Below are 27153 nucleotides of genomic sequence, written 5' to 3'. Positions count from 1 at the left end.
GCCCAGCGTATGTTGAGTTCCACATAATTTTTATGAATAAAGTGAAACTTAGCAAAGACAAAAACAAATAAACAATAAACTAACAACGAACTGTGACTACAGAGATGCTACGTGCAATAACTCAAAACATAAACAATATCCCATAACCCACAGGTGGAAAAAATGCTACTTAAGTATGATCCCCAATCAGAGACAACGATAGCCAGCTGCCTCTAGTTGGGAATCATACCAAAACTCCAAAATAGAAAAAACTACCTAGAACCCCACATAGAAAATATAAACTAGACTAACCCCTCAGTCACGCCCTGGCTCTCTATGGTCAGGACGTGACAAATATGGACACAGATATAACACAAAAAATACCATACCAATACATTACCAAAGTTACGAAAGACTGCCATAGATTTGTTGTTAATTTCCAACATTCCTGAAGATTCTGGTAACTTTGGTAAATTACCGGTAGCTTTGCAACCCTACACACGGGTCTGATTTACCCCCACACACCATAGGGTATGTGGTCTTCTTCACCACAGTAAAATACTTTATTCTCCCTCTTCTCTACTCTCTGTGTCTTAGGTTCTATAAATAAGAGCGAAGATACTGTAACCTGTCTGACATTCAGACAGATTAGATACTGTGTGTCCTTTTCATTTGATGCGTTTGATAATTTAGTAGTTCTGCCATTTTTGTTTTAAAGGCAACATGGTCTTTATTTTAACCAGGAAACCAATACAGTAGTGTTCATTGGAATCATGCACAAGTATCACCTGTACTGTACTTGAATGTGAAGCCCCTTCATGTTTTATTCTGTGTCAAAAGACAGCAAATGGCAGTAGTGTTGTAGACTATGCACTGCCTTTCATTTCATACTATTGTTTTACCCTTGTGTCTCATCATTGAGATTAACCTTGACAGTCCTCAAAAGAACCAAATGAATAGCGTGATAAATGTGAAGATAGAAAATCACCCAGAAACAAATTTCAGTTCCTGCTTGCCTTCAAGGGTCCGCTGTCACAGGGAAAAAAAAACACTTGTCTTGTGAAACAAAATCTAATTTAGCTAAATCTGTAAAAAGAATAAATCAAAGGTCTCCAAACGTAATTCAACATGGACCTGGTCGATATTATCCCTAATGGATCATTAGGACTGTGCTTCTTTGGTATTTAGCATTTTCACTCCATCGCCTGAGGCTCAACCGCGGCACCATGGCAGCTGTTAATATTTCTTGGACTTTAAAAATGTAGGAGGAACTGAATATATGTGTGGACTCAGTGGGGGCTTAGGTGATATGAGGACAGCAGCCTTGTCCAATATGTGAGACCTGTAGGTGTTGGATGACTCAGCTTTGCCATGTGTGGTGTGGTGGGGTATAGTGTGGTATGTGTGTGTTCGTGGTGTGGTGTGTGTTTGCATATGTGTGCGTGTCTATACTATAGCAAGTCCATTCTGGACTCATTAAAATCTTGCACTTTCAGGTGACACTTACTGTTGTTAAAGTGCCACTGTAGCCATATAGCTTAACATTACAGGGTTAGTGTACATCGAGACCCACCAGCTGTGACTTCGGTGCTCTGTGACTTCTATGCTGAAAGGTAAAATCTGCTGATTCTTTTTCTGTATGAAAACCTCTGATTGGTGTTTTTTTCATCGGTTGTGGAGTTAGCTCATAGTGTTGGTATGTAATTGCCACAGGGGATCTTTGTTAGTTTAGACTGCCAGTGAACTGTCCAGTGGTACCAGGAGAAACCCATCTGGGATGGAGTCCACTGCCCATTAAGCAGACACTGTGCAGTGCAAAGAGAGGGCTCGAAAACGTATGTACAGACACACGCACAGAGAGAGACAAAAACAAACATATCAAATGCAACATCAATTAAATTATAATAGTCGCCTACAGCAGAAATACTGTATGTAGCATTCATAAGCCTTCTAGGCAATCATCTTGTGGACTGTCCTATCGTTTGACTTCGATAGTAGTGTTGGCCACTCTAAAGTTGGGCTTCATGAGACCCAAGCCAGTTCTTTTGTATCTGGAGAGTTGGCTGAAGTCCATCCCATGGTGGCGCCATCACTTTTACCTCCCACAACAGGACCGGGCAACCAGGACATTAAATCCGTCACTCTGTTGCGTCAGGCATATTGATTTGTGGAGGTTGGTGAATGCGTATAAGAGAGAGAGGGGAGGGAGAGACAATAACTGAAAGGGAAGAGCGTCTGTGGCGGTATTTCTTTAATGTTGAGGAGACAATAGGAAGGTGAGTCAGGAGAGAATTTTATTTCTTTGACAGCATCGGCTTTTGTCACACACCCTCTCGCACAAAGGACAGGTATTTCTGTCCAGAACAGGCATGTGTAGTTTCTTGTTTGTGGCTTAAAGGACCTGCGTCAGAGGGTATTGTGGCAATATCGATTTGGACCAGTTCCCTTCTTTTTTTCTTCTACTACTCAGACATAGTTCTGCAGTACCAAATAACTAGACTATTCTAACTTAAATAGGCCTCTAACTTAAAAGGATACTTCGGGATTTTGGCAATGACGCCCTTTATCTACTTCCCCAGAGTCAGATGAACTCGTCGAAACCATTTGCATGTCTCAGCATTTCCAGTTTGAGGTAGTTTCTCCAGCCAATGCTAGTGTTAGCGCAATGGCTGGAAGTCTATGACATCTGTCTATGGCATGGCAGATCCCAAAGTGTCGGTTTAAAATAGACATGACAAATGGCTTACTGCGCAATGACCGACCAATATTATGCCACGACTCCGTTATAGAGAAAATATGCAGTGGATAAGGGAGATAAGACCACATTTATAATTAGACTTATCTTCGATGACTAAAACAGAATTGGTTCACAACGTACAGAAAGTCACACAAATAGACTCGAAGCGTCAACACCAAACTCTCCCCCAGCTTTGCTTTCTCTGCATGTTCTATACATACCCACACAGTAGCATCCATGTCCTTTGGAGCTGCTACAAGGAGTGGTAGCCAAGGCGAGTCATTAACAGATTCTTGTCTTTTCAGCAAAAGCCCGGCCACCACTAGGCCTCGGCAGCTCAGCAGTCTTGGCCCGCGGTGCTAATTGGTGCAACAGCAAATCATAAATTAGAGCCTTTAGATGGAGTCCATTTGTCAGGGCAATCGACAGCTTTGGCCTTTCGCACCGCAATCACACCGCTGGCACAGCCAAGAGAGTTTAGCTTCACTAGGCTGCTGAGATGAAGAGAACAGCTTTGAAACTTTGACAACCGCACCGTGTTGTGGTCCTCTTCTCTACGCATGCATAGTTAGAGTATTATCTTAATCCATTATGTAAATACTGTATAAGTAGTAATTACACATTATTTGAATGTCCCTTAATGTGTCTGTGCCCTCTGTCAATGACCGTGATAACCATTGCCACTTTGGATGTGGCTACATTAATCATGGGCGTGATTGTTGTTCATGTATTTGCAGGATGCAAGTCTGATTTATAAATATTATATGGACTGCTTAAGAAACCTTATTTTGACATTTGTCGACATTTAGACTGTACAGAGAGGATTTTGATACATTGTCGCTTTGCCTTGTGCCTAGAAGATATGCCCCAAATCCCAGCCTGCATGACACACATGTCCACACTTAATGATGAGCATACTGTATAAATACAGTGATCGAGTTCACACACCAATTGCTGAGACTAAAAAAGGGGAGATTTCCATGTACTAGATCACGCGCACTCAACTCTGGTCCAACTCCTTTTTTTCCATTGTTCCCCTCTAATCAGGGACTGATTTAGACCTGGGACAACAGGTGGATGCAATTATTTATCAGGTAGAACAGAAAACCGGAAGGCTATGGACAGAAAACCAGCAGGCCATGGACCTCGTAGGGTAGGAGTCGAATACCCCTGTACTTAGATGGTCCTTTTTTCTCTGTACGGGAATTACTACCGGGCCCATTCTCAAATCAAGCGTGTGGGCATTCATTAGCATCTGTTCTATCTCGCAAAAGATCCCGGCTACAAAGAGGGAATCAGGCTCTCTCTATTTAAAGCGATGCCGCGAGGAGTCCATTGTTAGTGATAATGCTCTTTACATCATTTTGTCCTCGCCTTTATCTTTGAGCCTCTCAGTAAACGGGCAACACATCGAGTCATTAGAGGCACTCGCTCCCCAAAATAACGAGATGGAGGATGATGGAAGAGAAATGGTGCACCAAATATCCAGACCCACACTCTTAGAAGTCTAATCCAAAGTGCTAAGTAAGAAAGAGGAGCCTCAATAATCTTTTGGGGTTCAAAAAGATTGCAACACCAGTCCTCGAGGAACCCCTCTGGAAAGGTTCAAACAGAACCTTTTTAATAAAATATTGTATCAGCGACAGCCTATCAGAAGATTGGAGGCGTGACTTATTAGAGGCATGGCTTTCAGATAGTTATTTTTGGCCACTTGTGAAAGTAATTGTAATTCCTGTAAGTATGCTGCTATTTTCAATTTTCCTTGAATGTTTATCCACATTACATATTCTTATATAATATGGATAAAATTAACATTGCTGATTACATACAGTAATAAAGTGTGGACTATTCCAACATTGAGATTTCAGAGTCTCTTGAGGAACTCATTGAAGCTACAACACTATCAGCGTTCAATCTTAACATGTGATGACAATACAACAGAACAGATGAACAGGAATGACATTTACTCTCATGTGTGGTTAAAAAAATATCTGTCTGAAAGCCATGCACCTACTAAGCCACCCCTCCAGTCCATGGTTCCTCCAGGAACCATTTTCTACTTTGAAACATTAAAGGTTCCTCCAAGAACCCATCAACTAACCGAAGGTGCAAATATAAACCCATTGACTGCAATGGTTCCTTGAGGAACTCAAGTATATATTATATTAATATACACTGAGTAAAGAATACCTGCTCTTTCCATGACATAGACTGACCAGGTGAATCAATGTGAAAGCTAGGATTCCTTATTGTCAATTTCAATCGGTGTAGATGAAGGGGAGGAGAATAAGGATTTTAAGCCTTGAGACAATTTTGTATGTATATTTGGAGCGAAGGAAGTGGATTCAGCAAAGTATTTTTCCATAATTTTACCGATTTGAATAAATGTATGGAAATTCATAATATCATTTTGACCTCGGTATAGGCCTATGGAAGAGCGACCAATACCTGAAAATATATATATATTTTATTATATTAATTTATGAACGTAGCCTATAACAATAATAATAATTTTAAAACATCATTAGTGGCATGGTTTGCGTTTCTTGTGTGCCAAAAATCGTGTTAAAACCATATTTAGTGTGTTTTCAATCAAGTTCAGCCAAATTGATTTGTTATGTATACTAGAAGGTGGATTACACCGATACCCGTATGTTGGTAATAGCTGTATGTAAATAAGTTATTAAACTATGTGTAAAAAGTGGAAATAAGTCAAAAATGGCGGATCCTGTGGCTAGCTACAGACAGTAGCGGTGGCCTGACAACGGTACATCCTAAATATTCCCTTTGTCTCCATTATCCGTCATTGCAAATATAAAAGTGGATGCGGCTACAAACGATTCTGAGGCTGGCACCAGAAAACATAAGCTACGCTACTAGTTTTTGAAGTGTTAAACAACACAGCTGAACAGCCAAGACGCCACCGACTCCGACTGACCCAACACAGTTCCCTCCTGGAAGTGTTGACGAAAGGTAGGTCATACAGTGTGTACTATTTAAACCTTACATGTAAGTTAGTGTACTCCCAGCTCCCAAGATAAAAACAGTTTGATGTCAGGCTATCTAACCAGTGAGGAAACTTGCCAGCTAGTTAGCCAGTTGGCTAATAGATAGCTTAGCCTAAATATGTTAATTGGATAGTGTTGAAGGCATATTGAAGGCATATTTTAGAGCTCATAAACAACTAACCAACCTAGCTGTACAGTTACCATCGGAAACAAACTGGTATGGTCGCATTCATTTGTGGTAAGTAACGTTAGCTACTTTGTGTCGGTCACTTGGCGGCAAGCTAGTTCAACTGAAAAAGACACCAGCCAGTGCCTTTTACCAAAATGTGAAGTAATGTAACAGTGTGTGTGTGTGTGTGTGTGTGTGTGTGTGTGTGTGTGTGTGTGTGTGTGTGTGTGTGTGTGTGTGTGTGTGTGTGTGTGTGTGTTCTCAGTGTTTAAATAGACTGCCCTATTAAGAGCTGGTGGATAGGGTTGGACCATGTTATTATGTTGAATTGTGCGTTTGCGTAATGTGTTGTCAGAGGTGACGTTACCTGTTGTGGTACAATTTCTTTAGAGGAAATACTTTTGTCTTTATTAGAAAACGATTTCCTGATGTATTTAATGACTCACATTTATTTAGTTATAACTCTGCCTCTACCTTTGTGTAAGTTCTCTTGTTTAATGCTTCTACACCTGCAGTGCTTGCTGTTTGGGGTTTTAGGATGGGTTTCTGTACAGCACTTTGAGATATCAGCTGATGTACGAAGGGCTATATAAACACATTTGATTTGATTTGATCTGTCGACAACCTCCGGTGAAATTGGAGGGAGCGCAATTCAAATAAATAATCATAAAAATTATGGATATTAAACATTTTGGTACATACAAGTATCATATATCGGTTAAAATCTTAAATTATTGTTAATCAAACTGCATTTTCCAATTTAAAGTAGGCTTCACAGCGAAAGCCTACCATGCGATTGTTTGAGGATGGCACCCCACATCACTTAATTTTTGAAAATCTTCCTCTGTTTGCAATACAAAGGGTCCCAGCTACAACATGCATGGTCGTTTTGTTAGATAAAATCCTTTCTATCCCAAAAACTCTGTTTAGTTGGCACCATCGATTCGAGTAATCCAAAAAGCTACTGCTAAACTTTGGGGAAACAAGTCAAACTACGTTTCTTTTTAATCCTCAGGTACCCTCAAATGTAATTAAACTATAATATTGCATACGGAAATAAGTAAGTTCAATAGAAAAGTAAAATTAGCAGGTGCGTCCTTCATTTCGCACACACAGACTGATTTCCAGGAATGACTCCCGGTGCCAAAACTCTAAATTCTTTCTAGTTTGGAAGCCTGAAACCTTGAACAAAGAATTTTTACTTCTAATGGAAGCCATAGGAATTGTAATCTGGGAACCGGATTTAACATTGACCCTATACATTCTAATGGAAGAGCATGGGATCTAAAAAACAAACCATTCTGGTTGGTTTTTCTTTGGATTTTCTACAATTGTGTTATAGTCTCATGCATTGTTTTAACATTTCTACAAACTTCAAAGTGTTTTCTATCCAATGCTTCCAATTATATGCATATCGTGGCTTCTGGGCCTGAGTAACAGGTAGTTAACTTTGGGCACGTCAGTCAGACAGAAAGTGGAGAAAATAGGGGCCTAGCCTAAAGAAGTTAAGAACAACTGGTTTCTAATAAGAAGGAAACAGTCACAGGCAGGTGCACGAATTGACAGCTGGGCATCAGTAATTCTGACTCCCCCCGGACAGTAACCAGGGCATAACACTGAATTATACCAATCCACTGTCATGTAAACAATCTATCCGATAACTTTGCTCTGTATGTAAATATGCTGTTCCGTCTGGCACCTTTTTCTCTGGTGAATCATACGGTTGAAGTCGGAAGTTTACATACGCCTTAGCCAAATACATTTAACTTTACATTTAACAGTTTTTCACAATTCCTGACATTTAATCCTAGTAAAAAGTCCCTGTCCTAGGTCAGTTAGGATCACCACTATATTTTAAGAATGTGAAATGTCAGAATAATAGTAGAGAAAATTATTTTTTTCAGCTTTAATTTCTTTCATCACATTCCCAGTGGGTAAAAAGTTTACATACACTAATTTAGTATTTGGTAGCATTGCCTTTAAATTGTTACTTGGGTCAAATGTTTCAGGTAGCCTTCCACAAGCTTCCCACAATAAGTTGGGTGAATTTTGGCCCAATCCTCCTGACAGAGCTGGTGTAACTGAGTCAAGTTTGTAAGGCCTCCTTGCTCGCACACACGTTTTCAGTTCTGCCCACAAATTTTCTATAGGATTGATGTCAGGGTTTTGTGATGGGCCACTCCAATACATTGACTTTGTTGTCCTTAGGCCATTTGCCACAACTTGGAGTGTAATCTTGGGGTCATTGTCCATTTGGGAGACCCATTTGAGACCAAGCTTTAACTTCCTGACTGATGTTTTGACATGTTGCTTCAATATATCCACATAATTTTCCACCCTCATGATGCCATCTATTTTGTGAAGTGCACCAGTCCCTCCTGCAGCAAAGCACCCCCACAACATGATGCTGCCACCCCCGTGCTTCACGGTTAGGATGGTGTTCTTCGGGTTGCAAGCTTTTTCCTCCAAACACAACGATGGTCAATATGGCCAAACAGTTATATTTTTGTTTCATCAGACCAGACGACATTTCTCCAAAAAGTATGATCTTTGTCCCCATGTGCAGTTGCAAACCATAGCCTGGCATTTTCTATGGTGGTTTTGGAGCAGTGGCTTCTTCCTTGCTGAGCGGCCCTTGAGGTTGTGTTGATATAGGACTCGTTTTACTGTGGATATAGATACTTTTGTACCTGTTTCCTCCAGCATCTTCACAAGGTCCTTTGCTGTTGTTCTAGGATTGATTTGCACTTTTCGCACCAAAGTTCGTTCATCTCTAGGAGACATAATGCATCTCCTTCCTGAGCGATATGACGGTTCCGTGGTCCCATGGTGTTTATACTTGCGTACTATTGTTTGTACAGATGAATGTGGTACTTCCAGGCATTTAGAAATTGCTCCCAAGAATGAAACAGGCTTGTGGATGTCTACAATTGTTTTTCTGAGGTCTTGGCTGATTTCGTTTGATTTTCCCATGATGTCAAGAAAAGAGGCATTGAGTTTGAAGGTAGGCCTTGAAATACATCCACAGGTACACCTCCAATTGACTCAAATGATGTCAATTAGCCTATCAGAAGCTTCTAAAGCCATGACATCATGTTCCGGCATTTTCCAAGCTGTTTTAAGGTCCAGTCATCTTAGTGTATGTAAACGTCTGACCCACTGGAATTGTGATACAGTGAATTAATTAATAAGTGAAATAATCTGTCTGCAAACAATTGTTGGAAAAAAATATTCTGTCATGCATAAAGGAGATGTCCTAAACTATAGTTTGTTAACGTGAAATTTGTGGAGTGGTTGAAAAAATAATTTAATTGTCACCACCAAAGTTTATGTAAACTTCCGACATCAACTGTATATTCTCCCGTTCCATTCCAGAATGCTATTTATACTTGTTAAAAAAAACTGACTTCAACCTGATGGATTTTGATGTTTTGCAACCGATTCACTCACGAGGGCTTTGAATAGATATCATGTAGTCATTTAACTTGGTGTACTTTTTTGTTATTGCTGTGGTTCCTTTGTGTGCTAGACACGATCAAATAGATATTCGAACTCAATTTGCTGATTTCCACTCAGTCCATGTGGAATTTGTTGGCTTGTGTTTCGGGAAGGTGACTGATGCTGTAAAATAAAAAAAAGCTATTGTGAGTAAAATATGTCTTGCACAGGTTTGTTACACTGCCTAATCACAGCCTGTGTTACAGGGTTCAGTAATCGTGCTCTTAGATCCTGTTGAACAACATTGACAAGTGTTCATGGTCTATTACTAGCATAAGCACGTAAAAAAATATAATGCAAGCTATGGCTTGATACATACAGTTTTACTAAAGGGCTGTCTAAATTTGCACAATCCCGATTATGAAAAGTGCACCGACCTTATTCAAATGCCTTGCAGTGTCACAACACCCTGAGAAGCTGTAGTCACCTCTTTCCTCATTTAAGTTATGATTCAATATTATGATTCTGATATTATGGATAACATCTTGTGTAGTAGACATTAATGGGCTTTCCATTTCTTTACTTAGTGTTCTGAAGATTGAAAATGGCTTCAAAAAAGTAAACCTATCTGGTTATTCATTTTCAATGGACAAGTAAGGCAGTCAATTTTATATTGTACTGTACAGTATGTTGTTAGGTTCTAATTTTCAGAGTAAATAACTCAAGGACACTAGAGAAGCTTAACCAAGTTTAATTCTTCCCAAAGGGACGACACAGCTGTATTCAGACCCCCCAAAAACCTCACCATCACAAGTATATATACCCCCACTTTGGACACTCCTCCTTCTCTCCAATAATTACATCTTATGGTTCCACAGGAAGAGGGTCTCATCAGTCTCAGCCAGTCTGACACGAAGTGTGATGATACCAGTCCTACTGAATCTGAGAGTAAAATTGAGTCAGATAGTGAAGTTGAGGCAGTGGAAGGTACTGTATTCCTCCAAGACTGCCAACACACGCTGACGAAGAGTCAGATGGTGAGCTTTAGGTAGTAGGTGGTTCTCCTCCAAGACTGCCAACACACACTGAGGAAGAGTCAGATGGTGAGCTTTAGGTAGTAGGTGGTTCTCCTCCAAGACTGCCAACACACACTGAGGAAGAGTCAGATGGTGAGCTTTAGGCAGTAGATGGTACTCCTCCAAGACTGCCAACACACGCTGATGAAGAGTCAGATGGCGAGTTTGAGGCAGTAGATGGTACTCCTCCAAGACTGCCAACACACGCTGATGAAGAGTCAGATGGCGAGCTTGAGGCAGGAGGTGGTACTCCTCCAAGACTGCCAACACACGCTGATGAAGAGTCAGCTGGTGAGCTTGAGGCAGTAGGTGGTACTCCTCCAAGACTGCCATCACACAGTGACATATATTCATAGACTGATGCAAATGCTGGTTGTGCAATTCAGGAGACAGCTGAATCTGACAATGATGATGATAAAAAGATTTTACCTTCAGAGAGGACCTGGCAACCTGGATAAGTGATTTCCAAGTGAAACACAATGCTGTTGATGCACTTCTGAAGATGCTGCAGTCTAATGGTCACCCAGATGTGCATTCCGCTCCAAGAAAATACCTATGTTTGTGCTGAAGTCAAGCCTGATTTTTGTTTGTCAGAGTTTGTCAGATGTAAAGTGAAGATGGAGTTAGTGAAACATCTAAGGATCTATCCTCAATCTGTTGTTGGAGATTTGAATGTCTTAGAAGTATCCCTTAATCTGGATGGTCTCCCTTTCTTCTAAAGTAACCAATAAGTCATTATGGCATCATAATGGCATCATGGAAACCAAGCTCCCTGAAATTCCTCAATGATACTTTGCTGGAGCTTAAAGAGTTGATGGAGACCGGCTTGAAGTTGGGAGACAAAACACTGCAATTGAAAGTTTGTTCTGAAACATGTAGTGCACCTGCAAAAGCCATGGTAAAATGCATAAAGCTGCTGTTATGGCTGTGACAGGTGCACACAAAAAGGCAGGTGTGATGGGAGTATGACCTACCCTACCTATTAATCTTCATGTTTGTACAGTCGTCTCAAATAAAACTGTGAAAGACCTCGGCATTACTCTGGACCCTGATCTCTCTTTTGACGAACATATCAAAACTGTTTCAAGGACAGCTTTTTTCCATCTACGTAACATTGCAAAAATCAGAAACTTTGTCCAAAAATGATGCAGAAAAATTCATCCCTGCTTTTGTTACTTCTAGGTTAGATTACTGCAATGCTCTACTTTCCGGCTACCCAGATAAAGCACTAAATAAACTTCAGTTAGTGCTAAATACGGCTGCTAGAATCCTGACTAGAACCAAAAAATGTGATCATATTACTCCAGTGCTAGCCTCCCTACACTGGCTTCCTGTTAAGGCAAGGGCTGATTTCAAGGTTTTGCTGCTAACCTACAAAGCATTACATGGGCTTGCTCCTACCTATCTTTCCGATTTGGTCCTGCCGTGCATACCTACACGTACGCTATGGTCACAAGACGCAGGCCACCTAATTGTCCCTAGAATTTCTAAGCAAACAGCTGGAGGCTGGGCCTTCTCCTATAGAGCTCAATTTTTATGGAATGGTCTGCCTTCCCATGTGAGAGACACAGACTCGGTCTCAACCTTTAAGTCTTTATTGAAGACTCATCTCTTCAGTAGGTCATATGAATGAGTGTAGTCTGGCCCAGGAGTGTGAAGGTCAACGTAAAGGCTCTGGAGCAACGAACCGCCCGTGCTGTCTCTGCCTGGCTGGTTCTCCTCTCTCCACTGGGATTCTCTGCCTCTAACCCTATTACAGGGGCTGAATCACTGGCTTACTGGTGATCTTCCATGCCGTCCCTAGAAGGGTTGCGTCACTTGAGTGGGTTGAGTCACTGACTTGGTCTTCCTGTCTGGGTTGGCGCTTGGGTTGTGCCGTGGCAGAGATATTTGTGGGCTATACTCGGCCTTGTCTCAGGATGGTAAGTCGGTGGTTGAAGATATCCCTCTAGTGTTGTGGGGGTTGTGCTTTGGCAAAGTGGGTGGGGTTATATCCTGCCTGTTTGGCCCTGTCCGGGGGTATCAGCGGATGGGGCTACAGTGTCTCCTGACCCCTCCTGTCTCAGCCTCCAGTATTTATGCTGCAGTAGTTTATGTGTCGGGGGCAAGGGTAAGTCTGTTATATCTGGAGTATTTCTCCTGTCTTATCCGGTGTCCTGTGTAAATTTAAGTATGCTCTCTCTAATTCTCTCTTTCTCTCTTTCTTTCTTTCTCTCTCTCGGAGGACCTGAGCCCTAGAACCATGCCTCAGGACTACCTGGCATGATGACTCCTTGCTGTCCCCAGTCCACCTGGCCGTGCTGCTGCTCCAGTTTCAACTGTTCTGCCTGTGGCTATGGAACCCTGACCTGTTCACAGGACGTGCTACCAGTCCCAGACCTGCTGTTTTCAACTCTCTAGAGACAGCAGGAGCGGTAGAGATACTCTCAATGATCGGCTATGAAAAGCCAACTGACATTTACTCCTGAGGTACTGACTTGTTGCACCCTCGACAACTACTGTGACTATTATTATTTCACCATGCTGCTCATTTATGAACATGTGAACACCTTGGCCATGTGCTGTTATAATCTCCACCCGGCGCAGCCTGAAGAGGACTGGCCACCCCTCATAGCCTGGTTCCTCTCTAGATTTCTTCCTAGGTTTTGGCCTTTCTAGGGAGTTTTGCTTAGCCACCGTGCTTCTACACCTGCATTTCTTGCTGTTTGGGGTTTTAGGCTGGGTTTCTTTACAGCACTTTGATATATCAGCTGATGTAAGAAGGGCTATATAAATCAATTTGATTTGATTTTGATTTACCCACAGGTAAAAAAAAAAACACAAAAAACCTGTGTCTCAGAAGTCCTTGTGACTCAAGACTGTATTTCCGCACCACTACGAGGAGTGCACAAGTGCGTCTCGTTGCAAAGAGCAGTCTTGTTAAGCGAGCTATTGTACTTGAGGAGGACGATGGCACTCGTGTTGGGCTTACAATCTTGCACAGTCTGTAGCAAGCCCCATTTAGCTACATCCATGTTCACTGTATTAGTTTTGCAAATGATCTTGACTGGTAAATCAAGAGACTGAACAGTGTGGAATTTGTGTTTTGTTTTTCTGCACAGGGCACGCAGCGTTATCATGTTGTACATTTTGCAAAAGAGAACACTGTTGAATTTGTACCAGAGCAGTGGGTGGAGAAGAGAGTTGGGGTGAGTCGATCAGTTAATTTGTTTACCCTTTTCAGCCAAACAGATGGATAAATAGTTAACATATCTTGCAGGTTCTGTGTTGCTACTGGCCAAGAAATGCCAGCGCAACATTGATTAAGAGAGGAGACCGGCCTGACAAAATATTATGGTAGAAGTACAGAATTTCCATATTTCCATCCACTGGTAAAATAATATTTTACTGTATCCATCCACTCCCATTTATATTGTAATGCTTTGGATACGTGAGGCTAGTTCCAATGTAGAAAATGTTCTAAGCCAGGCGTAAACCTGTGTCACCACCTGGTTGTAAGTAATAGCTTTTGCTATGCCAGGGTGTAAAAACTAAGTGTAATGTGGGGTAGGCATATAGTATAAATCTATAACTAGTTTCCAAGGTATGTGTTTCATGACTAGTCATGTCGCATCTTGTTAAATTTTCTAAATCATTAAGTAGGGTGTAGGTAGGACCAACTTATCTCTTACACCTTGTTCGCGTCTAACTGGTGCAACCCACTCCTGGTCAGTAGAGTCAGTAACTTCCCCCTCTTAAGTACTATATGTATTTGCTGAAAGTATAACCATGTGAATTCCTAATAGTCAATTGACCCTGTTTTGTCAGTGTTAATAGGAAAGTATTTATGACAATGTTTATTGCACGAGCCAAACGGGGGGTTGACACCTCCAGTGTTGAATCTGACAAGGAACCAGCGAAGAGGGCGGTGACTAAACCAATCAGATTCCATGTAGAGCCACCTGGTGAGGATTTCTTAACTACTCTTCTTCCATTGTGTGCATTACATGCATGCATCAGGAAGTAGATTAAATATGACTACTTTTTTTGTATTGTGGATAAGATGATGATGCAAGTGAAGCACTCCAGAAAAAGTCAAATGAACCCAGACAAGCCCAGCTTCCAGTACCCCAGCTTCCACCAGCCCCTAGTGGTAAGATCCTGCTTTCGGCTACTAGGTCATTAAATGTATAATCAGCAAGTTGACGGTAAGTTTGACACACATTCAAGTGTGTGAATGTGTGACACACATTCAAGGGTGAAGAAAAGCTTACAGTTAATGTAAATACTAGTCTTAAATTGTAGAGACTGCATGAAATCATAACCTGATGACAGTTGATATGAGAAGAAATTACCACACCCATCTGATCTTGACATACTTGATGAATTAGTCACATTACCAAAGCGTAACAGTTATTTTGTTTTCTATTAGCAAGAGCCAGCAACTTCAAGAGCCAGTGTGTTTGAAAATACCCTACGAGGTACATAATAAGAAGCTAAATGTTTCAAGGCTGACAAACGAGCCTACTTTCTCAAAGTTCTGTTCCGACTAACTGCATGGGATGGACGGGAAAATCTGTTAAGCGTGTACTGTAAATGTGGTAACGGTTTGACATCTGTGATATTCTCTGAAGTTGCAGATGCCGAGGACTTCAGGCCATGTACCACCTCAAGCCAGAGTGACAGTAAGTGTCTGTTTGTAATTTTTTAGGGTAAACAATTGAATTGTATGAAGTGTTATAGCTTTATTTTTTAAATGTAACCTTTATTTAACTAGGTAAGTCAGTTAAGAACACATTCTTATTTACAATGATGGCCTACCAAAAGACAAAAGGCCTCCTGTAAGGATGGGGTCTGGGATTGATATATATATTTTAATAAATATAGGACAAAACACACATCACGACAAGACAGACAACACAACATGGTAGTAGCACAAAAAATTGGACAAACATTATTGGGCACAGACAACAGCATGAAGGGCAAGAAGGTAGAGACAATAATACATCACGCAAAACAGCCACAACTTTCAGTAAGAGTGTCCATGATTGAGTCTTTGAATTAAGAGATTGAGATAAAACTGTCCAGTTTGAGTGTTTGTTGCAGCTCGTTCCAGGCGTTAGCTGCAACGAACAGAAAAGACGAGCGACCCAAAGATGTGTGTGCTTTCGGGACCTTTAACAGAATGTGGCTGGCAGAACGGGTGTTGTATGTGGAGGATGAGGGCTGCAGTAGGTATCTCAGATGAGGGAGTGAGGCCTAAGAGGGTTTTATAAATATGCATCAACAGGTAGGTCTTGCGACGGGTATACGGAGATGAACAGTTTACAGAGGAGTATACAGTGCAGCGATGTAAGGCGCATTGGTGGCAAATCTGATGGCCGAATGGTAAAGAACATCTAGCCGTTCACCTGTAGGAAGAGAGGCATTCTTCTTACCAAACCACATTACCTTTGTTTTGGAGGTGTTCGGAACAAGGTTAAAAGTAGAGAAAGGTTTTTGAACACTAAGAAAGCTTAATTGTAGAGCATTGAACACAAAATGCGGGTAGGGGCCAGCTGAGGATAAGACCTTATCATCTGCATATAAGTTCATAAGTTCATCCTACTGCCTGAGCTATGTTGTTGATGTAAATTGAGAAGAGCGTGGGGCCTAGGATTGAGCCTTGGGGTACTCCCTTGGTGACAGGCAGTGGCTGAGACAGCAGATCAAACCAGGCCAAAGACCCCTCACAGACACCAATATTCCTTAGCCGGCCCACAAGAATGGAATGGTCTACTGTACCATGGTCTACTGTTCTTGGCTTTCAAGTCAATAAAAATAGCAGCACAACATTGCTTAGAATCAAGGGCAATGGTGACATCACTGAGGACCTTTAAGGTTGCAGTGGCACATCCATAACCTGAGCAGAAACCAGATTGCATACTAGAGAGAATACTGTAGGCAAAATAGAAATAGGCCTATAACAATTAGGATCAGCTTGATCCCCCCCTTTAAATAAAGGATGGACCGTGGCTGGCTTCCAAGCAATTGGAACCTTCCCAGAAAGGAGAGACAGGTTAAAAGGTCGGAGATTGTTTGGCAATGATAGGGGCAGCAACCTTAAAGAAGAAAGGGTCTAAACCATCTGACCCAGATTTTTTTTTGTGGTCAAGTTTCAGGAGCTCCTTTAGCACCTTGGATTCAGTGACTGCCTGCAGGGAGAAACTTTGTTGTGGGGCAGGGGAAAAAGAGGGAGAAGCATCGGGATAGTCACATTAGAATGGGTGGGAGATGAGGAAATGTTGGACGGGCAAGGAGGCCTGGCTGAGTCAAATAGGAATCCTGACTTAATGAAGTGATTAAAGAGCTCAACCATGTGCTTCTTGTCAGTAACATCCACATCATCAACTTTAAGGGACATGGGCAGCTGTGAGAAGGAGGTTTTATTCTCCAGGTCTTTAACAATTTTCAAGAACTTCTTGGGTTTAGACCCAAAGAGAGAGAACTGCTCCTTATAGTAACTAACTTTGGCCTTCCGGATAGCCTGAGTGCACTTATTTCTCATTTGTCTGAACGAGAGCCAGTCATCCTGAATATATGTGTGCCGAGCCTTTCAACAATTGCAATTTTTGAGGTGGAGTACATCACGGTCGAACCAGGGGCTGAACCTGTGTTTCATTCTCATTTTCTTTATGGGGGCGTGTTTGTTAACAATACCACTGAAAATATCAAAAAAGAAGGTCCAAGCATCTTCGACAAGCTGATTTTATACCATTTTACAGAGGCCAGTTCATGAAGGAACTGTCCTGAAGTGTCTTTGACAAATCAGGACAGGTTGTTTCACTGAGCAGCCATTACGAACACAGGCTGTAAAACAGTGATCACTAAGGTCTTTACAGAAAACACCAGACTGAGGATTATTTGTGAGTATAACATCAAGAATAGTAGCCTTTTCTGGGTGTTTGGAGTCATACCTTGTGGGATTGGTAATAATCTGAGTCAGGGAGTCCCATTGCTTTAGGACTTGGTCAGGGGGTTCAACCCTCCTGTTGTGTTCGTTTCATGTTAATTCATTATGTGTTCCCGGTCCAAAATGACCCCCCCCCCCCAAACCCCCCACATTATAGCTGATTATAAATCCATAATAAAACATACATTACCACCTAATGTTGTGTTAGGTCTTTTTATAAACTTAAGTTCTTGTGAACATTATCCGTTTTGAACTTCTATTTGCTATTTATGGCCTGTAGGCCTCGTTGACCTGAGCTCATACAACTTGTTTTTGAGTAACAAAAAGCATATTGTATGAATTATTTTGACTATAACAAATACTCAGATGAAACCTATTGTGCTATTTATCACAGACTACTTTGTGTCAAAGTTTTAACAAGGACTCTCTCCTCCTCACCAGTGTCATGATCAAAGATATGATTAAGATCCTCACATACAGTATATAGTTTGGTCATTGTGCTGCCACAGAAGGAATTGTGAGCAAGGCCTAAAAAAAAACCTTCATATACCAGAGCTGCGAGAAAAGTTCTATATATTATTGAAACAATGTTGCGATTGGTTGTGGGAATGCTAACAGGTGTGGTTCCCGTGGGGGAAAGATTATATTGGGGATAGGTTCCTGTGGGGGTTTCCATGGAAGCCAAGAAGGGGAGTGAGAAGTGTGTGTGTGTGTGTGTGTGTGTGTGTGTGTGTGTGTGTGTGTGTGTGTGTGTGTGTGTGTGTGTGTGTGTGTGTGTGTGTGTGTGTGTGTGTGTGTGTGTGTGTGTGTGTGTGTGTGTGTGTGTGTGTGTGTGTGTGTGTGTGTGTGTGTGTGTGTGTGTGTGTGCTCAAACACACATACTTGTGGGGGTCTGGGAGATGAAGTGTGTCCATTTGTGGAATGGGCATGAGCCTGAACTAAATTTTATACACTACTTGTAGTCTCACCCATTCATTTCTAATGACCGGTCATTTTTGACCGGGAACACCACGTGTACAAAAGTTAAGTAAAACACCTAAAATGTAATGAAAATCATCCGCATGTATTTTGTGTGTTCAGATGCCCTGTGTGGACAAAGTTATGGAACCTTATGACAATCAAATTAAATGAACTACATTTTTCAGAGAGAAATCTGAAACACAGCATGTCCCAGTTTAGGTCACATAGCAGGACAAATTCAGACTTAGTGTAAGGGGCCAGGAGAAAACTTAGGGCAGGTAGGGTACAGGCTGGTGCTGACGGAGGACGATAGCACCCAGCAATAGTCAACAAAGAGCTATTTGAAAGTTGATTGCTTAAAGCCAGCAAATCAAATTGTTTGGGGACAGACTTGGTAGAGACAACTGAGCACTGAAGGTGATCCTTGGTAAAGATTGCCACTCCCCCACATTTGGAAGATCTGTCTTGCCGAAAAAGGCTATATCAGAAAGGTTAACATCAGTATTCAAAACACTCTTCCTTAACCACGTCTCAGTAATGAACAACACATCTGGATTGGAGCTGAGAACCCTCACTTTCAATTGATTCATTTTAGGTAATAAGCTTCTAGTGTTAACGTGCAGAAAACCCAGGCTTTTACGAGAGCAGCAATCAGTGAAGCAGATATCAGAGCATAAGTCAGAATTGGGGCTATCAATAGTAGATGGGCCCGGGTGTACATGCACATTTCCAGATATCATCAATAGTAGATGGGCCAGGGTGTACGTGCACATTTCCAGATATCACCAACATCAAGGCACGGCATAGGACAGGGAGAGCTCTACAGTGCTGATTTATGACATCTGAATGTGCATCGATGGCAACAAGATCATATTGTACAGCAATTTCATCAGGTAACATGAATACAAAGCCAGCGAGAGGTGGATAGAAAGGGATGGGAGGCCAAAAGACTGTGTAACCAATAGAGAGAGTTCCGGGTGTGAGAACAAACATAGTCTGTCCCACGGTTGGGTAAAGAAAAGTTCGTAGTCAACAAAGCATGCAGGAGTCATGAGGCAAATAATGAAATAGCAAAATGCACAAAATATATACATATGTATCTAATTTAGAAATAAATTAGATATAAAATATTAAAAATATATGATAAAATAAAACATTTCAAAGCCACTCAATAGAATACAATTACCATCAAATGTTTGCATATTAGGTTATTTAAAGTCTTATTACTGCTTTGTGCATAATGAACTTTCCATATACTTGTGGTGTGTATGTGTGAAACCTGTACTGACAACAGTAGCGAAATCAGCATATTCTTCTGGGGTAAAACACAAGTGCGATGCCATGCTTGTAAATATCTATGTTTTTGCCCTCAAACTAAAAAGCATTATTGAAAGCCATTAAAGTATGCGTAGAATTCATTAACCTTCCCACTGCACTCCTGATTGACTTCCCTTCCCTTTCGGTGCTGTGCCAGTTTCAAAATTTGCGCAAAGTATGTCTTCATTTTTTTAGTCAGCCAGGAAGAAGCTGGCCAAGACAGAGCATTATAATGAAGTTTCTTTAGCCATCAAGATATTGATCTCGAAATCGTAAATGTACTTATATTTTAGACCAAGAGCTGCCATCCCTGTTTAATGAGCCTGTGTCTTCCGAGATGCCTGCTGGATACATTACAGGTATAGTATGCTAGCCTACATGTTACAAAAATGTTGCTTCATAATGTATTTGTTTGTAAAAAAAAAAAAATGTAAATATACGTATTTGAACAGCAATTAGCAAAAAAAGTTAGCTGTTTATCAAGAGCCACTTGAATGGGACCAGATTTGAGAGATTGCAACCTGAAATATTGTTGAATCCAAATATCTCAAAGTCAATGAAATTCAGTTGTCATAAACTCAGCAAAAAAAGAAACGTCCCTTTTTCAGGACCCTGTCTTTCAAAGATAATTTATAAAAATCCAAATAACTTTACAGATCTTCATTGTAAAGGGTTTGAACACTTTCTCATGCTTGTTCAATTAACCATAAACATTTAATGAACATGCACCTGTGGAACTGTCGTTAGGACACTAACAGCTTACAGACGATAGGCAATTAAGGTCACAGTTATGAAAACTTAGGACACTACTGACTCTGAAAAACACCAAAAGAAAGATGCCCAGGGTCCCTGCTCATCTGTGTGAACATGCCTTAGGCATGCTGCAGATGTGGCCAGGGAAATAAATTGCAATGACCATACTGTGAGACGCCTAAGACAGTGCTACAGGGAGACAGGATGAACAGCTGATCATTCTCGCAGTGGCAGACTACGTGTAACAACACCTGCACAGGATTGGTAAAACCTAACATCAAACCTGCGGGACAGGTACAGGATATCAACAACAACTGCCCTAGTTACACCAGGAACACACAATCCCTCCATCAGTGCTCAGACTGTCCGCAATAGGCTGAGAGAGGCTGGACTGAGGACTTGTAGGCCTGTTGTAAAGGCAGGTCCTCACCAGATATCACCGGCAACAACGTCGCCTATGGGCACAAACCCACCGTCGCTGGACCAGACAGGACTGGCAAAAAGTGCTCTTCACTGACGAGTCGCGGATTTGTCTCACCAGGGGTAATGGTCGGATTCGCGTTTACCATGGAAGGAATGAGCGTTACATCGAGGCCTGTACTCTGCAGCTGGATCGATTTGGAGGTGTAGGGTCCATCATGGTGTGCCATAGCATCATCGGACTGAGCTTGTTGTCATTGCTGTGCGTTACAGGGAAGACTTCCTCCTCCCTCATGTGGTACCCTTCTTGCAGGCTCATCCTGACATGACCCTCCAAGCATGACAATGCCACCAGCCATACTGCTCATTCTGTGGGTGATTTCCTGCAAGACAGTGTTCTGCCTTGGCCAGCGAAGTGCCCGGAGCACGTCTGGGACCTGTTGGAACGGAGGGTGAGGGCTAGGGCTTTTCCCCCAAGAAATGTCCGGGTACTTGTAGGTGCCTTGGTGGAAGAGTGGGGTAAAATCTCACCATTTTTAATGCAGCTGGTGGCCACAACAGATACTGACTGTTACTTTGATTTTGTTTGTTCATGGACACATTATTCCATTTCTGTTAGTCACATTTCTGTGGAACTTGTTAAGTTTATGTCTCAGTTGTTGAATCTTGTTATGGTCATACAAATATTTACACATGTTAAGTTTGCTAAAAATAAACACAGTTGACAGTTTTTTGCTGAGTTTATATGCCATATGCCTGCTTAGTGTTTGGATTGATTTCCCAAGTAACACTTAACTTATCTTAATAAGAAGAAACTATCAGCCCTCAGCCTGTTTACACAAGTTTTAGCCCATGATTACATGATACAAACATTATTTCTCATTACTATCAATCAGAACTGTATGGCCAGCTGTTTTAGCTAAGGAACACACAAATGAGTGGGAATTATTATATATTTTTAATCAGATCCGATACCTGACCCTCTGCTCTGGCCAGGACCTGGGCTCAGGAATCAGACGAATGATGATACAAATTTGTAAAGAGGAGCTATGGACAGGCTAGTCCTTGAAGGGCAGGAAGGGGAAGTGGGCCTTTAATGAGCGATCAGTCTATGATGCTGTCACAAGTAAGTAAATGCACAAGTTTAGATCATTATTTATTATTATTTAGTAGATAGTATTATTGGTCAAGTGATGGTAAGTCAAATGTGTATTTATAACAATTGTAAATGACTGAAATCAGTAACAAGGTTGTTTCAAACTAAATGTGAAATCCTACCACCTGTTAAGATCGTAGCGGGAGGACAAAGGAAATGTGAAGGAGAGAGGTCTCATGGCCAAAACTGCCTATGAGGGAAGAGAGGGACAATACCCAACCTCTATCTCAGCCAGCATAGGTGGGAAAGAAGTGATATGACATGGAATGTACCATTTAAAAAAAAAATCACAACATAGGAGCCTGAAAGCACACCCCAAGCTTCCTACCAAGAGGTAGATGACAAATTTGCAGACGCACTCAAACATTCAAAAGCTCAGTAAGAGAAAGGTGTGATTAAACAGAACACTTTTCTTTTTTTATCTTTTTTTTTAATTCACTTTAATCCTGTTGGTCAGTATAGCTAAATTATTGTGCTAGTACAAAGGGAATGTGGTAGGGAGTCAACGTTAACCCGGCATTTCGATCATTTGTTTACTGGAAATAATTACCAATTTGTGTTATTGTGACTTCCAGGAGTGGGTTGACGAAGAGACAGTGGATGAGGATGGAGCAGCAGACCTGAATAAACATAACATATTTATTAACTTTAGCTCTAAGCAGTTTTACAGTTCTTGATTGGAGTGCAGTGTTCATGTTTTTACTGACTTATTTTGTGAGCTTATTGCTGGGATTTTGTTTCCGAATCTATTGTGATACAGTTTAAGTAAAAAAATAAAAAATTAGCTAACTTGCGATCATCAAATCAAAAACATTTTTCATATAGCCCTTCGTACATCAGCTGATATCTCAAAGTGCTGTACAGAAACCCAGCCTAAAACCCCAAACAGCAAGCAATGCAGGTGTAGAAGCACGGTGGCTAGGAAAAACTCCCTAGAAAGGCCAAAACCTAGGAAGAAACCTAGAGAGGAACCAGGTTATAGTGTTCAGTGTAATTAAAAGATCATGAACACGTACTACGCTGCACCTTGGTCCTCTTCTTCCACCTACGACGATCGTTACACTCAGACTGAAAACGCCTCCATTAATTGCCACAGTTTCGATCATCGTTCTACCTCCCCCTTGTGATAGTGTGGTGCAATGACAGAATGCCACCATCTACCACTAACGGTCGCAGCATAAGCTTGTAACTTTTAAAGGAAGAACCACTGTAACAGGTACGCCAAAAAGACAATCAAGGAAAACAACCACCCGAGCCACTGTCTGTTCACCCTGCTATCATCCAGAAGGCGAGGTCAGTACAGGTGCGTCAAAGCTGGGACCGAGAGACTGAAAAACAGCTTCTATCACAAGACTATCAGAATGTTAAATAGCCACACCGCGGCATCCACCCAGTTACGTAACCCTGCACCTTAGAGGCTGCTGCCTAAACACTAGTCACTTTAATAATGTTTACATATTTTAGCTTTACTCATCTCATATGTATATACTGTGTTCTATTCTACTGTATTTTAGTCTATGCCACTCCAACATTGCTCATCCTAATATTATATATTCCTTAATTCCATTATTTTACTTTTAGGTTTGTGTGTATTGTGTATATTGTTGTGAATTGTTAGATATTACTGCACTGTTGGAACTAGAAACACAAGCATTTCGCTACACCCGCAGTAACATCTGCTAAACATGTGCATGTGACCAATACAATTTGATTTGATTAGATTTGAGTTAGCAAAAAGGCCCATGAAAGACTCTGAGATGATAAGGCAAAATATTGTGTGGTCTGATGAGACAAAAATTTAACTCTTGGCCTGAATACAAAGTCTGAACAAAACCGGGCACAGCTCATAACCCATCTAACACCCTCCTTACTGTGAAGCATGGTGGTGACAGCATCCTGCTATGGGGATGATTTTCAGTGGCAGGGACTGGGAGACTGGTAAGGATAGAGGGAACAATGAATGAAGACAAATACAGGCAAATCCTTGATGAGAACCTGCTTCTGAGTGCAAAGGACCTTAGACTGGGGGCAAAGATTTACGTTCCAACAGGACAATGAACCCAAGTATAAAGCCAAAGCCATTCTGGAATGGCTTCAGAACAAGAATGTCAAAGCCCTTGAGTGGCCCGGCCAAAGCCCAGACTTGAATCCCATTGAAAAATATGTGGAAAACTTGAAGATTGCTGTTCAGTGCCACTCCACATCTAACTTAACAGAGCTTGAGAAAATCTACAAAGAACAATGGGAGAATATCTCCATATCCAGATGTGCAAAGCTGATACAGACATAACCAAGACGACTCAAAGCTGTAATCATAGTCAAAGGTGTTTTTACAAGGTATTGACTCAGGGGCGTGAATATTAACAGTACGTAAATGAGATATTTCTGTATTTAATTTTCAATAAATCAGCAAAAATGTCTAAAAACATGTTTTCACTTGGTCATGGGATATTGTGTGTAGATCTATTTAGTACATTTTGAACTCAGGCTGTAACACAACATGTAGAATACGTCAAGGAATACTTTCTCCAGTCACTGAACATACCTGAAAAACTTTAAACTTTCAACAAATGAGCTAAGGGGCTGCTTTTCAGCGGGCATGATGAACAATCTGAATGAAACCGTGTTAACAGAAGAAAATATAATTTTATACTACAGGTAAATTCAAATCTGGACCTCGAACCTAGATCCACCGCTGATTTCCCATCTTCTTCTCAAATTAGGGACTGATTTAGACCTGGGACATCAGAGGGGTGCAATTAATTATTGGGTAGAACTGAAAACCAGCATTACCCCGGACGTCCAGGCTTGGATTTGAAATACCCCTGCTGTACTGTAAAATATATTATTTCAAAATACAATACTATCTCCACACTACAGGGCTACAGTGTCATTGTTTCTCATTGCACAACTGTGAAGTTCATGTTTCCATGGTGTTCCTTGTTTAAAACAGTACCTGTTGATATGACCTTTGACTGGCTTGAAAACAGACTGAAGCGGATCACTTTCTGTGGCAACATGTGGCTTTGCATGTCAGACCTACGTGGATTCATTCGTTTCACTTCTCTCTCTCTCTCTAACTCTCGATTTCTCTGTCACTCTCTGTTTCCATCTTTCTCTCTCCCTCTCTCTCATTTTCTCTCTATCTCTCTTTTAACTTTCTCTCTCTCTATTCAATTCAATTCAAGGGCTTTATTGGCATAGGAAACATATGTTAACATTGCCAAAGCAAGTGAAGTAGATAATAAACAAAAGTGAAATAAACAATAAAAATGAACAGTAAACATTACACTCACAGAAGTTCCAGAATAAAGACATTTCAAATGTCATAGTATGTCTATACACAGTGTTGTAACGATGTGCGATTAATTAAACTACAAAAGGGAAAAGAAATAAACATAAATATGCGTTGCATTTAAAATCATGTTTGTTCTTCACTTGTTGCCCTTTTCTTGTAGCAACAGGTCACAAATCTTGCTGCTATGATGGCACACTGTGGTATTTCACCCAGTAGATATGGGAGTTTATCAAAATTGGGTTTGTTTTTAAATCCTTTGTGGATTTGTGTAATCTGAGGGAAAGTAGTGTCTCTAAGGTCATACATTTGGCAGGAGGTTAGGAAGTGCAGTTCCGTTTCCACCTCATTTTATGGGCAGTGTGCACATAGCCTGTCTTCTCTTGAGAACCAGGTCTGCCTACGGCGGCCTTTCTCAAAAGCCAGGCTATGCTCACTGAGTCTGTACATACAGTTGAAGTCGAAAGTTTACATACACTTAGGTTGGTGTCATTAAAACTCATTTTTCAACCACTCCACAAATTTCTTGTTACCAAACTATAGTTTTAACAAACTATGGTTTTGGCAAGTCGGTTAGGACATCTACTTTGTGCATGACACAAGTATTTTTTCCAACAATTGTTTACAGACAAATTATTTAACTTATAATTCACTGTATCACAATTCCAGAGGGTCAGAGGTTTACATACACTAAGTTGACTGCCTTTAAACAGCTTGGAAAATTCCAGAAAATAATGTAATGGCTTTAGAAGCTTCTGATAGGCTAATTGACAGTCAATTGGAGGTGTACCTGTGGATGTATGTCACGCCCTGACCTTAGAGAGCCGTTTTATTTCTCTATTCGGTTAGGTCAGGGTGTGATGTGGGGTGGGCGTTCTATGTTTTGTTTTCTATGTTTCTTTATTTCTATGTTTTGGCCGGGTATAGTTCTCAATCAGGGACAGCTGTCTATCGTTGTCTCTGATTGGGAATCATACTTAGGTAGCCCTTTTTCCCTCCTTTCAGTGTGGGTAGTTAACTTTGCTAGAGGCATCATAGCCCTGTTAAGCGTCACGGTCATGTCCTTGTTTCCATTTCTATAAATAAAAGGAATATGTACGCTCAAATACGCTGCACCTTGGTCCACTTCTTACGACACCTGTGACAGAACTACCCACCACAAAAGGACCAAGCAGCGTGGTAAAAAGGAGGACTGAATATGGGATGACATCCTGGATGGCAAAGGATCCTGGACATTGGAGGAAATCCTGACCGGAAGGGATCGCCTTCCATGGGAACATGTGGAAGCAGCCAGGAAGGCGGAGGCAGCTGGTAAAGGGGCCCATCGTTACGAGGGAACACGGCTAGCAAGGAAGCCCGAGAGGCAGCCCTCTGAAAAAAATTTGGGGTGGCACACGGGGAGATTGGCGGAGTCGGGTTATAGGACTGAGCCAACTCCCCATGCTTACCTCCTGTCAGTGTGGGTAGTTAACTTTGTTAGAGGCAACATAGCCCTGTGAAGCTTCACGGTCGTTTCCTTGTTTTCTTGTTTTGTTGGCTACATTTCTATAAATAAAAGGAATATGTCCGCTCACCACGCTGCACCTTGGTCCACTTTTTACGACGCCCGTGACAATGTACTTCAAGGCCTATCTTCAAACTCAGTGACTCTTTGCTTGACATCATGGGAAAATTATGTTTTAGACCTCCACAAGTCTGGTTCATCCTTGGGAGCAATTTCCAAACATCTGAAGGTACCACGTTCATCTGTACAAACAATAGTACGCAAGTATAAACACCCTTGGACCAGCTGTCATACCGCTCAGGAAGGAGATGCGTTCTGTCTCCTAGAGATAAACGTACTTTGGTGTGAATCAATCCCAGAACAGCAGCAAAGGACCGTGTGAAGATGCTGGAGGAAATAGGTACAAATGT

The 27153-nt window shown here is 41.3% G+C and overlaps 1 protein-coding gene across 5 annotated transcripts in view; it reads left to right on the top strand.

Moving 5' to 3' along the window:
* LOC149983515 (uncharacterized) overlaps positions 1-24372 on the top strand; it is a 109033-nt gene extending 84661 nt beyond the window's left edge. The window contains exons 2-9 of one of the 5 annotated variants that reach the window (XR_016496144.1): positions 12632-12876; positions 13509-14351; positions 14450-14539; positions 14819-14867; positions 15021-15071; positions 19909-19974; positions 21755-21914; positions 22520-24372. Coding sequence is in view for 2 of the 5 variants with exons in the window: in XM_090235176.1 (XP_090091302.1) it covers positions 13525-13595; positions 14215-14351; positions 14450-14539; positions 15021-15071; positions 19909-19974; positions 21102-21112 (426 nt within the window). In the remaining 3 variants the exon portion in view is untranslated. Of the gene's footprint in view, positions 1-12631; positions 12877-13508; positions 14352-14449; positions 14540-14818; positions 14868-15020; positions 15072-19908; positions 19975-21101; positions 21519-21754; positions 21915-22519 lie in introns of those variants that run through there. The other 4 variants (XR_016496142.1, XR_016496143.1, XM_090235177.1 and 1 more) reach the window with 4 other exon arrangements.
* Positions 24373-27153: the final 2781 nt, after the last annotated feature.

This window comes from Oncorhynchus mykiss, chromosome 5, assembly GCF_057628025.1.
Source record: "Oncorhynchus mykiss isolate SJ-2025 chromosome 5, ASM5762802v1, whole genome shotgun sequence".
NCBI lineage: Eukaryota > Metazoa > Chordata > Actinopteri > Salmoniformes > Salmonidae > Oncorhynchus > Oncorhynchus mykiss.
The sequence above is the reverse complement of the archived record's forward strand: the minus strand, read 5'-3'. Positions and strand labels throughout refer to the sequence as shown.